The 16406-nt window shown below is 43.3% G+C and overlaps 1 protein-coding gene across 21 annotated transcripts in view; it reads left to right on the top strand.

Annotated features, from left to right (window-relative positions):
• The window catches only part of LOC129830734 (CLIP-associating protein 2-like), a 125698-nt gene that overhangs the window by 7508 nt on the left and 101784 nt on the right, over positions 1 to 16406 (top strand). For all 21 annotated transcript variants that reach the window (XM_055893399.1, XM_055893393.1, XM_055893396.1 and 18 more), the window contains exons 2-4: positions 7366 to 7444; positions 9363 to 9466; positions 13282 to 13373. In XM_055893399.1, the coding sequence (XP_055749374.1) occupies positions 7366 to 7444; positions 9363 to 9466; positions 13282 to 13373 (275 nt within the window). The remainder of the gene's footprint in view (positions 1 to 7365; positions 7445 to 9362; positions 9467 to 13281; positions 13374 to 16406) is intronic.

The following is a 16406-nucleotide window of genomic DNA, read 5'->3' as shown; positions in this document are numbered from 1 at the left end:
CATTTTGAAAACCATACCGAAGTTCTATCAACACATTGACTGTGGTACTCACAGTGGAAAAACACTCAACCATTGTTATTCCAACTTCCGGGATGCATACAAGCCCCCCTCCCCTGCCCTCCCTTCTGCAAATCAGATCTCGACTCCATTTTGCTCCTCTCTTCCTATAGGTAGAAACTCAAACAGGAAGTACCCGTGCTAAGGTCTATTCAACGCTTGTCTGACCAATCAGAATCCATGCTTCAAGATTGTTTTGAGCACGTGGACTGGGATAGTGGCAGGAAATTATGTGAACCCTTTGGAAATACCTGAATTTCTGCATTAATTGATCATAAAATTTGATCTGATCTTCATCTAGGTCACAACAATAGACACAGTCTGCTTAAACTAATAACACACAAACAATTATACGTTTTCATGTCTTTATTGAACTCACCGTGTAAACATTCACAGTGCAGGGTGGGAAAAGTATGTGAACCCTTGGATTTAATAACTGGTTGACCCTCCTTTGGCAGCAATAACCTCAACCAAATGTTTTCTGTAGTTGTGGATCAGACCTGCACAACGGTCAGGAGGAATTTTGGACCGTTCCTCTTTACAAAACTGGTTTGTTCAGTTCACACCAGACATCCCAAGAAAATTGCTGAACTGCTCTCTTGAGGTCATGCCACCGTATCTCAATCGCGTTGAGGTCAGGACTCTGACTGGGCCACTCCAGAAGGTTGAGGTCAGGACTCTGACTGGGCCACACCGGAAGATGTATTTTCTTCTGTTGAAACCCTGCTGTTGTTGATTTACTTACAGTTGAAGTCGGAAGTTTACATACACCTTTGCCAAATACATTTAAGCTCAGTTTTTCACAATTCCTGACAGTTAATCCTATTAAGAATTCCATGTCTTAGGTCAGTTAGGATTACCACTTTTTTTAAAGAATGTAAAATGTCAGAATAATAGTAGAGTGATTTATTTCCAGTGGGTCAGAAGTTTACATACACTCGTAGTCTGGCTTTTTTAATGGTGGTTTTGGAGCTGTGGCTTCTTCCTTGCTGAGTGGCTTTTCAGGTTATGTCGATATAGGACTTGTTTTACTTTGGATATAGGTACATTTGTACCCGTTTCCTCCAGCATCTTCACAAGGTCCTCTGCTTTTGTTCTGGGATTGATTTGCACATTTCGCACCAAAGTACGTTCATCTCTAGGAGACAGAACGCATCTTCATCCGGAGTGGTATGACGGCTGCGTTGTCCCATGGTGTTTATACTTGCGTACTATTTTTTGTACAGATGAATGTGGTACCTTCAGGCATTTGGAAATTGCTCCCAAGGATGAACCAGATTTGTGGAGGTCTACAATTTTTTTTGGCTTGTCTGATTTCTTTTGATTTTCCCATAATGTCAAGCGAAGAGGCACTGAGTTTGAAGGCAGGCCTTCAGGCCTTGAAATACATCCACAGGTACACCTTCAATTGACTCAAATGATGTCAATTAGCCTATCAGAAGCTTCTAAAGCCATGACATCAGTTTCTGGAATTTTCGAAGCTGTTTAAAGGCAGTCAACTTAGTGTATGTAAACTTCTGACCCACTGGAATAGTGATACAGTGAATTATAAGTGAAATAATCTGTCTGGAAACAATTGTTCGGAAAATTACTTGCGTCGTGCACAAAGTAGATGTCCTAACCGACTTGCCAAAAATATAGTTTGTTAACAAGAAATTTGTGGAGTGGTTGAGAAACGAGTTTTAATGACTCCAACCTAAGTGTATGTAAATTTCCGACTTCAACTGTATGTGCTTTGGGTCGTTGTCCTGGTGCATCACCCAACTTCTGTCGAGCTTCCATTGGCGGACTGCCTAACATTCTCTTGCAAAATGTCTTGATAAACTTGGGAATTAATTTCCCCTTCTGATAGCAAGCTGTCCATGCCCTGAGGAAGCAAAGCAGCCACAAACCATGATGCTCCCTCCACCATACTTTACAGTGAGGATGAGGTTTTGATGTTGGTGTGCTGTGCCTTTTTTTCTCCACATAGTGTTGTGTGTTCCGTCCAAACAACTCAACTGTAGTTTCATCTGTCCACAGAATATTTTGCCAGTAGCGCTGTGGAACATCCAGGTGCACTTTAGCGAACTTCAGACGTGCAGCAATTTTTTTTGTTTTTTTGGACAGCAGTAGTTTCTTCCGTGGTGTCCTCCCATGAACACCATTCTTGTTTAGTGTTTTTTACGTGTTGTAGACTCATCAACAGAGATGCTGGCATGTTCCAGAGATTTCTGTAAGTCTTTAGCTGACACTCTAGGATTCTTCTTAACCTCATTGACTATTCTGCGCTGTGCTCTTGCAGTCATCTTTGCCGGATGGCCACTCCTAGAGAGACTAGCAAAAGTGCTGACCTTTCTCCATTTATAGACAATTTGTCTTACCGTGGACTGCTGAACATCAAGGCTTTTAGAGATACTTTTGTAACCCTTTCCATCTTTATGCAAGTCAACAGTTCTTAATCTTAGGTCTTCTGAGATCTCTTTTGTTTGAGGCATGGTTCACATCAGGCAATGCTTCTTGTGAATAGCAAACTCAAATTTTGTGAGTGTTTTTTATAGGGCAAGGCAGCTCTAACCAACATCTCCATTCTCTTCTCATTGATTGGACTCCAGATTAGTTGACTCTTGGCTCCAATTAGCTTTTGAAGTCATTAGCCTTGGGGTTCACATACTTTTTCAACCTACACTGTGAATGTTTAAATGATGTATTCAATATAGACAAGAAAAATACAATTTGCGTTATTAGTTTAAGCACACTGTTTGTCTATTGTTGTGACTGCGATGAAGATCAGATCAAATTTGATGACCAATTTATGCAGAAATCCAGCTAATTCCAAACGGTTCACATACTTTTTCTTGCCCCTGTATGTTCCAGGTAGCCTCTGAGAATAACATTGTATACACGGACACTGAGTTCGTCAGGAAGTGTATAGGGGATGTTCCCACTGTGACTATTTCATATCTACCCAAACCAGAAACCGTGGATAGATGGCAGCATTTGGGCTAAACTGAAAGTGCAATCCACCGCATTTAACCATGGCAAGGGGACTGGGAATATTGTCTTATACAAACAGTGTAGTTATTCCCTCCGTAATGCAATCAAACAGGCAAAACGTCAGTACAAAGTGGAGTCGTAATTCAACGGCTCATACACGAGACGCATGTGACAGTCTACAGACAATCACTGATTTATAAAGGGTAAACCAGCCACGTCGCTGACACTGTCTTGCTCCCAGACATGCTAAACAACTTCTTCGCCCACTTTGAGGATAACACAGTGCTATCAACGTGGCCCGCTCCCAAGGACTGTGGGCTCTCGTTCTCCGTGGCGGACGTAAGATATTTAAGCGTGTTAGGCCTCGCAAGGCTGCCGGCCCAGACAGCATCTCTAGCCGCGCCCTCAGAACATGTGCAGACCAGCTGGCTGGAGTATTTACAAACATATTCAATCTCTCCCTATCCCAGTCTGCTATCCCCACTTGCTTCAAGACATCCACCATTGTATCGGTCCCCTTTTTCTTTCAATTTTCGCGAAAAATAACTACTCAAATCTAACTGTCCGCAGCTCAGGCCCTGAAGCAAGGATTTTCATTTTCTTGGTACCATTTGAAAAGAAACACTTTGACGTTTGTGTAAATGTGCAAGGAATGTAGGAAAATATAACACATTACATCTGGTAACAGATAATACAAAGAAAAAAACATGCAGTTATTTTTGTACCATCTTTGAAATGCAAGAAAAAGGCCATAATGTATTATTCCAGCCCAGGTGCAATTTAAATATTGGCCGCAGTTTGGCCGGGCGGCCAGCTCGAGGAGGAGTCTTGATGGTTCCTAACTCATTCGATTTAAGAATGACGGAGGTCACGGTGTTCTTGGGGACCTTCAATGTTGCATTTTTTTGGTACCCTTCTCCAGATCTGTGCCTCGACACAATCCTGTCTCTGAGCTCTACGGACAATTCCTTCGACCTCATGGCTTGGTTTTTTTCTCTGACATGCACTATCAACTGTGGGACATTTTATATAGACCGATCTGGCCTTCCAAATCATGTCCAATCAGTTGAATTTACCACAGGTGGACTCCAAGTTGTAGAAACATCTCAAGGATGATCAATGGAAACAGGATGGACCTGAGCTCAATTTCGAGGCTCATTGCAAAAGGTCTGAATAGTTATTTAAATAATGTATTTCTAAAAACTAGTTTTCGCTTCGTCATTATGGGGTATTGTGATGTCATTATTGGGTATTGTGTGTAGATTGAGGAAAAAATATATAATTTGATCCGTTTTAGAATAAGGCTGTAATGTAACAAAATGTGGAAAAAGTGAAGGGCTCTGAATACTTTCCGAGTTCACTGTAGGTACATATTAGGAGCAATGCACGCAGACACTTCCCAGGTGGCATTTTGTCTGTTGAATGGCCTGACATGTGGCAGTCCAGTTCCGTGGTGTCTCTGTCTCTATAGTAACTGCCAGAGGCTTGGACTGATGGTGGATTGGGCCTGTCGAGGCCTGGCCTGCTTCTTAGAGCTCTGCTGGGATTCCGAGGTATTTTTTTTCTTCCTTCGCCGCACACAGACATGTCAACAAAGTATGTTTTAATTTTTTTTTTTTTTTTTACATCCATTCAAATGATATAATAGTTCCTCACAGAATTTAAAATCTTTCCAACACTCTCCCCCTAAATTTCAGCTTCATACTATTGCATAGCTGTCCCTTTCATACTTTCCTTGCCAATGAATTATCTTACAGCCTACTTTCAGGAAAGCCTAGTTTTTAATTTTTTAAATAAGTTTTCAGGAAAAGATAAATATTTGCTTGTGTCTGACATACGCTGGTGACTTTGATTGACGGAAGTTTTTACGGGATGTGCTTGTGTTTTAATTCGCTGATTCTCTATAGGCCGATATGTCCATTCAGAAAGTTTCCTAAAGTGACTCTCTCTCTTTTAATAAGAATCAAACGCACCTGTCGTCATTTAGTCTTGTAAAAAGCCTGTTTTCCGTAGCTTAGGCTATATTAGTTCTTTCATTACGGCATCCTCTCTTTTGAACAAAATATGTCAATGTCACTGCCATCGAATGACCGCAGCAGCAGGGTTTGGGACGTCATGCAAATATTTAGTGGGAAGTGGGAGAAAATCCCCGTCCGACTTCGTTTGAATGGTTTTGTGCGTCAAAGTCGGATCTGAAGGAAACATTTTTACATGCAGAAAAGCAATCAGTCTAGGACAAGGTAGGCACATGTCTGTATTTGGACTCCGTTGTTGTCGATACAAAAATGGGACAGATCCTCTCCATGATAATAACTGTAATGGCTTGTTAAACGCTTTTTACAAAATGTAAGAATCATATCCATGTAAACAAGTGAACCAACAGAATTGTGACCTCCTCTGCCTGGCCACTTAGAGTAACTTCCAACACCGTCACAGCCCGGAAGAGGACACATGCTGACAAGCTCATAGGTGTTCTCCATAATGAACCAGCACACCATGACACTCGTTGACAAGAAATACAATCAATTTACTGTGCCTTCATGTGATTGGAGAGGAGCAATTCCTATGTCAATGTCATCCTGAATCTCCCAGAATTGAGGATTGGCCACTGGCCTTTCGCTCGCTCGCTCGCTCGCTCGCTCGCTCGCTCTCTCTCTCAGCAGCAGAGATTCACCCCATGCTCATTCACATAGCACTACGCCCAGTTCGTATGCACCACACAGGAGCACACACGCTCCACAGCACACACTGTAATATTGCACAATGCCTTTTCTGCGTTCTCTGAATGTTTTAGAGCTGCAGATGTTTGCGATTTACTAAACCTACCCCGCTGAACTAAAGTCTTAAAGAGCTTGGCAAGTCTTCAGCTCTTAGACATGGTCCAAACCACTTCCTCTGGTTAGGATGGATGGACTGACAGTTGACCAGGCAGGATGGATGGATGGACTGACAGTTGACCAGGCAGGATGGATGGATGGACTGACAGTTGACCAGGCAGGATGGATGGATGGATGGATTGATGGATGGACTGACAGTTGACCAGTCAGGATGGATGGATGGATTGACAGTTGACCAGTCAGGATGGATTGACAGTTGACCAGGCAGGATGGATTGACAGTTGACCAGGCAGGATGGATGGATGGATGGATGGATTGACAGTTGACCAGGCAGGATGGATGGATGGATGGATTGATGGATGGACTGACAGTTGACCAGTCAGGATGGATGGATGGATTGACAGTTGACCAGTCAGGATGGATTGACAGTTGACCAGGCAGGATGGATTGACAGTTGACCAGGCAGGATGGATGGATGGATGGATGGATTGACAGTTGACCAGGCAGGATGGATGGATTGACAGTTGACCAGGCAGTTTGAATGGATGGATTGTTTGACAGTTGACCAGGCAGGATGGATGGATGGATGGATTGACAGTTGACCAGGCAGGATGGATGGATGGATGGTTTGACAGTTGACCAGGCAGTATGGATGGACTGACAGTTGACAAGGCAGTTAGGATGGATTGATGAATAGATGGACGGACGATCTGACCAGGCAGTTTTGGTAAAGATGCTATGTCATCTCTCCTGATTCTGCAAAGTCACTCTTAGCTAGACCTACATGGCTGACAGTCGCTGCGTGTTTAAAGTGTATTAGTATCAGAGGGGCCTGAGAATACCTGAGTGGACATATGGTCCTTCTCCCCTCCCCCCAAATTACCTTCGTCCAAAATCCAATGACCGTCACAGCCCTCGTCATCATGCATTTACTCCTCTCTCTCCCTCTCTTTGTGGTTACCTGGCTCTTCTCTCTCTATCTCTATCTCTATCTCTATCTCTATCTCTCTCTCTCTCTCTCTCTCTCTCTCTCTCTCTCTCTCTCTCTCTCTCTCTCTCTCTCTCTCTCTCTCTCTCTCTCTCTCTCTCTCTCTCTCTCTCTCTCTCTCTCTCCTTCTCTCTCTCTCCTTCTCTCTCTCTCCTTCTCTCTTTGTGGTTACCTGGCTCTTCTATCTCCCCCTCTCTCTCTCTCTCCCCTCTCTCTCTCTCTGTTTGACTAAAATAGGAAGAACAGCAGTCAGGATCTCTCTGTCTGGAACAGAGAACCATTTTTACTTCTCTGGAATGTTCTGCTTCTGTCATGGTCTGCCAACACAAGCATTCCAGACACAAAATTCCCTCCGTGTGAGATCAGATCCCGATATCTCTCACACACACGCAGGAAAACTAAGCATCACAGAACTCTATAACCTTACTACTGTCTGTGTGTTGGGGGTTGGTGTGTGTGAGAGAGTGACGGACTATTAAATATTTCTCTCTTCTCTCTGCCCTATAGGTGGCGCTATTGGGGATAGACATTGCCGGGGCGTTCGTCAATCGCCTGGGGGAACACTTTAGAGGATACCTGGGAACAGGTGAGCTACTGTTTCCGTTTGTCTCCATCCTCTTCTGTAATCAGGCTGCAAATAGTCTGGCTAACTGTAGGACTATCCCATCTAACCCCTTAACACATCCCCCTACTGCCCTCATTGGCTGCTCCTGTCTGCCTTTTGGTGTGTGTTGTACTTGTTTAACTGTCCTGTCAGACTACTGCTGCAGGTGTCACCAGTTGTCATACTCACCCAGGCTGGCCCTTGAGACACACACACACACACACCGCCCTACAGTACAGCTCTAGGAGGAGACCTGTCAGATTCCAAAGGGGAACAAACAGTCTGACATCACCTGATCCCAACTGTCTGAAAACTCTCCACTTCTCCTCTCCACTTCTCCTCTCCTCTCCACTTCCCCTCTCCACTTCTCCTCTCCTCTCCACTTCCCCTCTCCTCTTCCCCTCTCCTCTCCACTTCTCCTCTCCACTTCCCCTCTCCTCTCCACTTCTCCTCTCCTCTCCACTTCCCCTCTCCACTTCTCCTCTCCTCTCCTCTCCACTTCTCCTCTCCTCTCCACTTCTCCTCTCCACTTCTCCTCTCCTCTCCACTTCCCCTCCCCTCTCCACTTCCCCTCTCCACTTCCCCTCTCCACTTCTCCTCTCCACTTCTCCTCTCCACTTCTCCTCTCCACTTCTCCTCTCCACTTCTCCTCTCCACTTCTCCTCTCCACTTCTCCTCTCCACTTCTCCTCTCCACTTCTCCTCTCCTCTCTACTCCGCTCCACTTCTGCTCTCCTCTCTACTCCGCTCCACTTCTGCTCTCCTCTCTACTCCGCTCCACTTCTGCTCTCCTCTCTACTCCGCTCCACTTCTGCTCTCCTCTCTACTCCGCTCCACTTCTGCTCTCCTCTCTACTCCTCTCCACTTCTCCTCTCCACTTCTCCTCTCCACTTCTCCTCTCCACTTCTCCTCTCCACTTCTCCTCTCCACTTCTCCTCTCCACTTCTCCTCTCCACTCCACTTTTCCACTCGTTTCTCTGTCAACACCGAGGGGGAGGAGATGAGATCATAGTGATTAATGAGTGTCATTCTTGATCTACACGTAATTGACTCTCTCCTCACTCGCTGTGTGTGTGTTACTGTTCTTCTCTCCCATCTGTTGTGGGTCATTTTTCTGACGCCATCTTGTTCTGCGAGGGGGTTATTGGGAGGAAGTGAAACAGCTGGTTTCTGAGGAGCTGAAAGGGGGAACACCGCAATGACCTCACACAGTCACGTCTCTCTACTCCTCCTGACATACAAATCATTAAAATCCAGACGGAAAATATTTACACAAGAAGCCACCTAACATCACACAGTCAAACTTGTCAGTCATTTAGTAAAATCACCATTCTGCGATTTCTCATCGTTTTAAACATCGCACAGTGTTTCAACAAGAGCTCTTTACGTCATCGTTTTTATCTGAGCAAGTCAACATTTTTTTCTAAAGTAATCTAGTATCATTTCATTTTGGGTTTGATGATGACTTGTGTCTCTGCTACAATGCTCCCTGTCACTGTGTGTTGGACCTCTATTGTCCCTGTTGCCTAGGAAACCAGCTGTTGTGGTAGCAACAACCCAACCCCCCCCCCCCCCCCCACACAGACACACAGGCATTCCTCCCCGAAAACATCAGCTGGGGAGTGACAGGGTGATGTCATCCTACTGCAACCTTCCTGTGTGTGTGTGTGTGAGGTTCGAAGGGGAAATCGGAGGATTACTTAAAACCGTAGCAGAGAAACTAGTGCCTCCTCAGGAAGAACTAGACTCTGTCTGTTACCAGACGTCTGTGTGAACTCTACAGTGACATTGACCCATAGACCCACCGTCTACTAACCTCTGTACTACCAATGTTTCAATTATGGATCCAAGTCTAGTTTTCTAACATGACATTTGACTGTGTGTGTCCCTCCCTTCTCCAGTGGTCCCAGCCCTAGTGGACAGGTTGGGGGACAGTAAGGACCAGGTCAGAGAACAGAGTCAGAATCTTATCCTTCGCTGTATGGAAGTGGCCGCATCGCCTATGGTGAGTGAGAGACACACACACACACACACACACATAGCACGTACGTCATACTCACACAAACACACACTCACACTGCCTCACCCATGTTGAGAAGGATCCTGCCTCTTCCTGTAGTGCAGGACTACTACATGCAGTCTCAGGCCTCTGCTGCTTCTCCGTATAGATCTAACAGAACTGGGTGAGGGGACGTCCTCACAGACAGATTATGTTACATTATAACCAGATTACAACAAACTGGCTGTAATGTCATGAGGATATTTCCCCAGCCGTGCCTGCTGGGTAAGGGAGTTGAGGAAAAGAACTGTGAGAAGCTCACCTCAGATAGAGCATCCAAACCCCCAGGCTCTACTCCCATTCTATCAGTTATCCATCATTCACCACAGTTGACTAGATTAATACAGACAGTATCAGGATAGCAGCACCACAGTTGACTAGATTAATACAGACAGTATCAGGATAGCAGCACCACAGTTGACTAGATTAACACAGACAGTATCAGGATAGCAGCACCACAGTTGACTAGATTAACACAGACAGTTGACTAGATTAATACAGACAGTTGACTAGATTAACACAGACAGTATCAGGATAGCAGCATCACAGTTGACTAGATTAATACAGACAGTTAACTAGATTAACACAGACAGTATCAGGATAGCAGCATCACAGTTGACTAGATTAATACAGACAGTTGACTAGATTAACACAGACAGTTGACTAGATTAATACAGACAGTTGACTAGATTAACACAGACAGTATCAGGATAGCAGCATCACAGTTGACTAGATTAACACAGACAGTTGACTAGATTAATACAGACAGTTGACTAGATTAACACAGACAGTATCAGGATAGCAGCATCACAGTTGACTAGATTAATACAGACAGTTAACTAGATTAACACAGACAGTATCAGGATAGCAGCATCACAGTTGACTAGATTAATACAGACAGTTGACTAGATTAACACAGACAGTTGACTAGATTAATACAGACAGTTGACTAGATTAACACAGACAGTATCAGGATAGCAGCACCACAGTTGACTAGATTAATACAGACAGTATCAGGATAGCAGCATCACAGTTGACTAGATTAACACAGACAGTTAACTAGATTAACACAGACAGTTGACTAGATTAACACAGACAGTTGACTAGATTAATACAGACAGTATCAGGATAGCAGCATCACAGTTGACTAGATTAACACAGACAGTTGACTAGATTAATACAGACAGTATCAGGATAGCAGCATCACAGTTGACTAGATTAATACAGACAGTATCAGGATAGCAGCATCACAGTTGACTAGATTAACACAGACAGTTGACTAGATTAACACAGACAGTTGACTAGATTAATACAGACAGTATCAGGATAGCAGCATCACAGTTGACTAGATTAACACAGACAGTATCAGGATAGCAGCACCACAGTTGACTAGATTAACACAGACAGTTGACTAGATTAACACAGACAGTTGACTAGATTAACACAGACAGTATCAGGATAGCAGCACCACAGTTGACTAGATTAACACAGACAGTATCAGGATAGCAGCACCACAGTTGACTAGATTAACACAGACAGTATCAGGATAGCAGCACCACAGTTGACTAGATTAACACAGACAGTTGACTAGATTAACACAGACAGTTGACTAGATTAATACAGACAGTATCAGGATAGCAGCATCACAGTTGACTAGATTAACACAGACAGTTGACTAGATTAACACAGACAGTATCAGGATAGCAGCATCACAGTTGACTAGATTAATACAGACAGTTGACTAGATTAATACAGACAGTTGACTAGATTAACACAGACAGTTGACTAGATTAATACAGACAGTTGACTAGATTAACACAGACAGTTGACTAGATTAACACAGACAGTATCAGGATAGCAGCACCACAGTTGACTAGATTAACACAGACAGTATCAGGATAGCAGCACCACAGTTGACTAGATTAACACAGACAGTATCAGGATAGCAGCACCACAGTTGACTAGATTAACACAGACAGTTGACTAGATTAACACAGACAGTTGACTAGATTAATACAGACAGTATCAGGATAGCAGCATCACAGTTGACTAGATTAACACAGACAGTTGACTAGATTAACACAGACAGTATCAGGATAGCAGCACCACAGTTGACTAGATTAACACAGACAGTATCAGGATAGCAGCATCACAGTTGACTAGATTAATACAGACAGTTGACTAGATTAACACAGACAGTATCAGGATAGCAGCATCACAGTTGACTAGATTAACACAGACAGTTGACTAGATTAACACAGACAGTATCAGGATAGCAGCACCACAGTTGACTAGATTAACACAGACAGTTGACTAGATTAATACAGACAGTTGACTAGATTAACACAGACAGTTGACTAGATTAACACAGACAGTTGACTAGATTAATACAGACAGTTGACTAGATTAACACAGGATAGCACCTCCCTCTTCTGGACATAACCTGAACTGCAAATGACAGTACACACACACACACACACACACACACACACACACACACACACACACACACACACACACACACACACACACACACACACACACACACACACACACACACACACACACACACACACACACACACACACACACACACACACACACACACACACAGACTGTAACCTCCTTTATAAGCAGTAATCTGCTGAGCCCCTCGCAGTTTCCCTCCCACAGACTCCTTCAGTATGGACTGTCCCTGTCTCTTACTTTCTTTCAGGGCTTTTTTGGCATGGAAAACATATGTTAACATTACCAAAGCAAGTGAAATAGATAATAAACAAAAGTGAAATAAAAAATTAACAGTAAACATTACGCTCACAAAAGTTCCAAAAGAATAAAGACATTACAAATGTCATATTATGACTATATACAGTGTTGTAATGATGTGTAAATAGTTAAAGTACAAAAGGGAATATAAATAAACACAAATATGGGTTGTGTTTACAATGGTGTTTGTTCTTCACTGGTTGCCCTTTTCTTGTGGCAACAGGTCAGTCAGAAAGTCTTGTGTGCTCTAGGACGACGGTGTCTAGATGGAATTTTGTATTCCTTGTCCTGGCAACTGGACCTTTTTTGGAACACCATTATTTTTGTCTTACTGAGATTTACTGTCAGTGTCCATCCAGGTCTGATAGAATCTGTGCAGAAGATCTAGGTGCTGCTGTAGGCACTGCTTGGTTGGTGACAGAAGCACCAGATCATCTGCAAACAGTAGACATTTGACTACAGATTCTAATAGGTTGTGGCCGTGTGCTGCAGACTGTTCTAGTGTCCTCGCCAATTCGTTGATATGCATGTTCAAGAGGGTGGGGCTTAAGCTGCATCCCTGTCTCACCCCACGGCCCTGTGGATTTTTTAATATATTTTTTTGCCAATTTTAACTGCTCACTTGTTGTTTGCGTACATGGATTTTACAATGGCGTATGTTTCTTCCCCCAACACCACTTTCCATAAATTTGTAAAACAGGCCCTCATACGGTAATTTGGTAAAACGCCAATTTGACATTTGCTCACTACATTGTTTTCATTGAGGAAATGTACGAGTCTGTTGTTAATGATAATGCAGTGGATTTTCCCAAGGTTGCTGTTGACACATATCCCACGGTAGTTATTGGGGTCAAATTTGTCTCCACTTTTGTGGATTGGGGTGATCAGTCCTTGGTTTCAAATAATATCTCTCTCTCTCTCTCTGTCTTTCTCTTGTCTCTCTCTCCCTCTCTCTCTTTCTCTCTCTCGCTCTCTTTCTCTCTCTCAATCTGTAGTATGTGTGGGAGAGGTTGCTTCCTGGTTTTAAACATAAGAACTTCCGCAGCAGAGAGGGGGTGTGTCTGGTTCTTTGCGCCACGCTCAACACGTGAGTACTTCCTCTTTCACCATCAATCACTTCCATAGGTCACAGGTCATATGGAGAGTGAGACCGCTGATATCCCCGTACTGCTGCTTACATGGAACATCTGTTTTTTTTGAGGGACCGGGATAGACACACCATAGAGTTCTATAGAGGACTCTGGTGCCCAAAAGCCTGTTTTAACATTCACATTTTTAAAGTATCCAACTGGGTGTATTCTATGGGTTAACCTCTCTGGGATATGTGGGACGGTAGCGTCCCACCTGGCCAACATCCAGTGAAAATGCAGAGCGCCAAATTCAAATAAATTACTATAAAAATTTAACTTTCATGAAATCACACATTCAATATACCAAATTAAAGCTACACTTGTTGTGAATCCAGCCGTGTCAGATTTAAAAAATGCTTTACGGCGAAAGCAAACGATGCTATTATGAGGATAGCAACAGAGTAAACAAAGAGAGAAAAGCATATTTCAACCCTGCAGACGCGACACAAAACGCAGAAATAAAAAATATAATTCATGCCTTACCTTTGACGAGCTTCTTCTGTTGGCACTCCAATATGTCCCATAAACATCACAAATGGTCCTTTTGTTCGATTAATTCCGTCGATATATATCCAAAATGTCCATTTATTTGGCGCGTTACTTACAAAGCATGTAGAGGTCTGTAAAAAAATCCAGAAAATCACATTGTATGATTTTTAAGTAATTCATTTGCATTTTATTGCATGACATAAGTATTTGATCACCTACCAACCAGTAAGAATTCCGTCTCACAGACCTGTTAGTTTTTCTTTAAGAAGCCCTCCTGTTCTCCACTCATTACCTGTATTAACTGCACCTGTTTGAACTCGTTACCTGTATAAAAGACACCTGTCCACACACTCAATCAAACAGACTCCAACCTCTCCACAATGGCCAAGACCAGAGAGCTGTGTAAGGACATCATAAAATTGTAGACCTGCACAAGGCTGGGATGGGCTACAGACAATAGGCAAGCAGCTTGGTGAGAAGGCAACAACTGTTGGCGCAATTATTAGAAAATGGAAGAAGTTCAAGATGACGGTCAATCACCCTCGGTCTGGGGCTCCATGCAAGATCTCACCTCGTGGGGCATCAATGATCATGAGGAAGGTGAGGGATCAGCCCAGAACTACACGGCAGGACCTGGTCAATGACCTGAAGAGAGCTGGGACCACAGTCGCAAAGAAAACCATTAGTAACACACTACGCCGTCATGGATTAATATCCTGCAGCGCACGCAAGGTCCGCCTACTCAAGCACGCGCATGTCCAGGCCCGTCTGAAGTTTGCCCATGGCCATCTGGATGATCCAGAGGAGGAATGGGAGAAGGTCATGTGGTCTGATGAGACAAAAATAGAGCTTTTTGGTCTAAACTCCACTCGCCGTGTTTGTAGGAAGAAGAAGGATGAGTACAACCCCAAGAACACCATCCCAACCGTGAAGCATGGAGGTGGAAACATCATTCTTTGGGGATGCTTTTCTGCAAAGGGGACAGGACGACTGCACCGTATTGAGGGGAGGATGGATGGGGCCATGTATCGCGAGATCTCGGCCAACAACCTCCTTCCCTCAGTAAGAGCATTGAAGATGGGTCGTGGCTGGGTCTTCCAGCATGACAACGACCCGAAACACACAGCCAGGGCAACTAAGGAGTGGCTCCGTAAGAAGCATCTCAAGGTCCTGGAGTGGCCTAGCCACTCTCCAGATCTGAACCCAATAGAAAATCTTTGGAGGGAGTTGAAAGTCCGTATTGCCCAGCGACAGCCCCGAAACCTGAAGGATCTGGAGAAGGTCTGTATGGAGGAGTGGGCCAAAATCCCTGCTGCAGTGTGTGCAAACCTGGTCAAGAACTACAGGAAACGTATGATCTCTGTAATTGCAAACAAAGGTTTCGGTACCAAATATTAAGTACTGCTTTTCTGATGTATCAAATACTTATGTCATGCAATAAAATGCAAATTAATTACTTAATCACATTGTATGATTTTTTTCTGGATTTTTGTTTTAGATTCCGTCTCTCACAGTTGAAGTGTACCTATGATAAAAATGACAGACCTTTACAGGCTTTGTAAGTAGGAAAATCTGCAAAATCGTCAGTGTGTCAAATACTTGTTCTCCCCAGTGTATATATATTTGTAATAATGACACTTATTTTAACTTAATAAAATCTATTTAGTCTCAAATAAATAATGAAACATGTTCAATTTGGTTTAAATAATGCAAAAACAAAGTGTTGGAGAAGAAAGTAAAAGTGCAATATGTGCCATGTGGCATATGGGGCGGCAGGTAGCCTAGTGGTTAGAGCGTTGGACTTGTAACCGAAAGGTTGCTAGATCGAATCCCTGAGCTGACAAGGTAAAAAATCGGTCATTCTGCCCCTGAACAAGGCAGTTAACCCACTAACCCCTTTGAAAATAAGAATTTTTTCTTAACTGACCTTAAACAAAGGTAGACAAATGTTAGAAAGCTAACGTTTAAGTTCCTTGCTCAGAACATGAGAACATATGAAAGCTGGTGGTTCCTTTTAACACGAGTCTTCAATATTCCCAGGTAAGAAGTTTTTCAGGTTGTAGTTATTATAGGACTATTTCCCTCTATACCATTTGTATTTCATATACCTTCAAGCACTGCGCTGTTTATGAGTTGATAGGCTTGAAGTCATAAACAGCGCTGTGCTTGAAGCACAGCGAAGAGCTGCTGGCAAACGCAGGAAAGTGCTGTTTGAATGAATGCTTACGAGCCTGTTGCTGCCTACCACCACTGTCAGACTGCTCTCTCAAATCATAGACTTAATTATAATATAATCAAACACAGACATACGAGCCTTTGGTCATTACTATGGTCAAATCCGGAAACTATCATTTCGAAAACAAAACGTTTATTCTTTCAGTGAAATACGGAACCGTTCTGTATTTTGTTTAACGGGTGGCATCCATCAGTCTAAATATTCATGTTACATTGCTGCACAACCTTCAATGTTAAGTTATAATTACGTACAATTCTGGCAAATT

This window comes from Salvelinus fontinalis, chromosome 32 (genome assembly GCF_029448725.1).
Source record: "Salvelinus fontinalis isolate EN_2023a chromosome 32, ASM2944872v1, whole genome shotgun sequence".
Classification (NCBI taxonomy): domain Eukaryota; kingdom Metazoa; phylum Chordata; class Actinopteri; order Salmoniformes; family Salmonidae; genus Salvelinus; species Salvelinus fontinalis.
The sequence above is the reverse complement of the archived record's forward strand: the minus strand, read 5'-3'. Positions and strand labels throughout refer to the sequence as shown.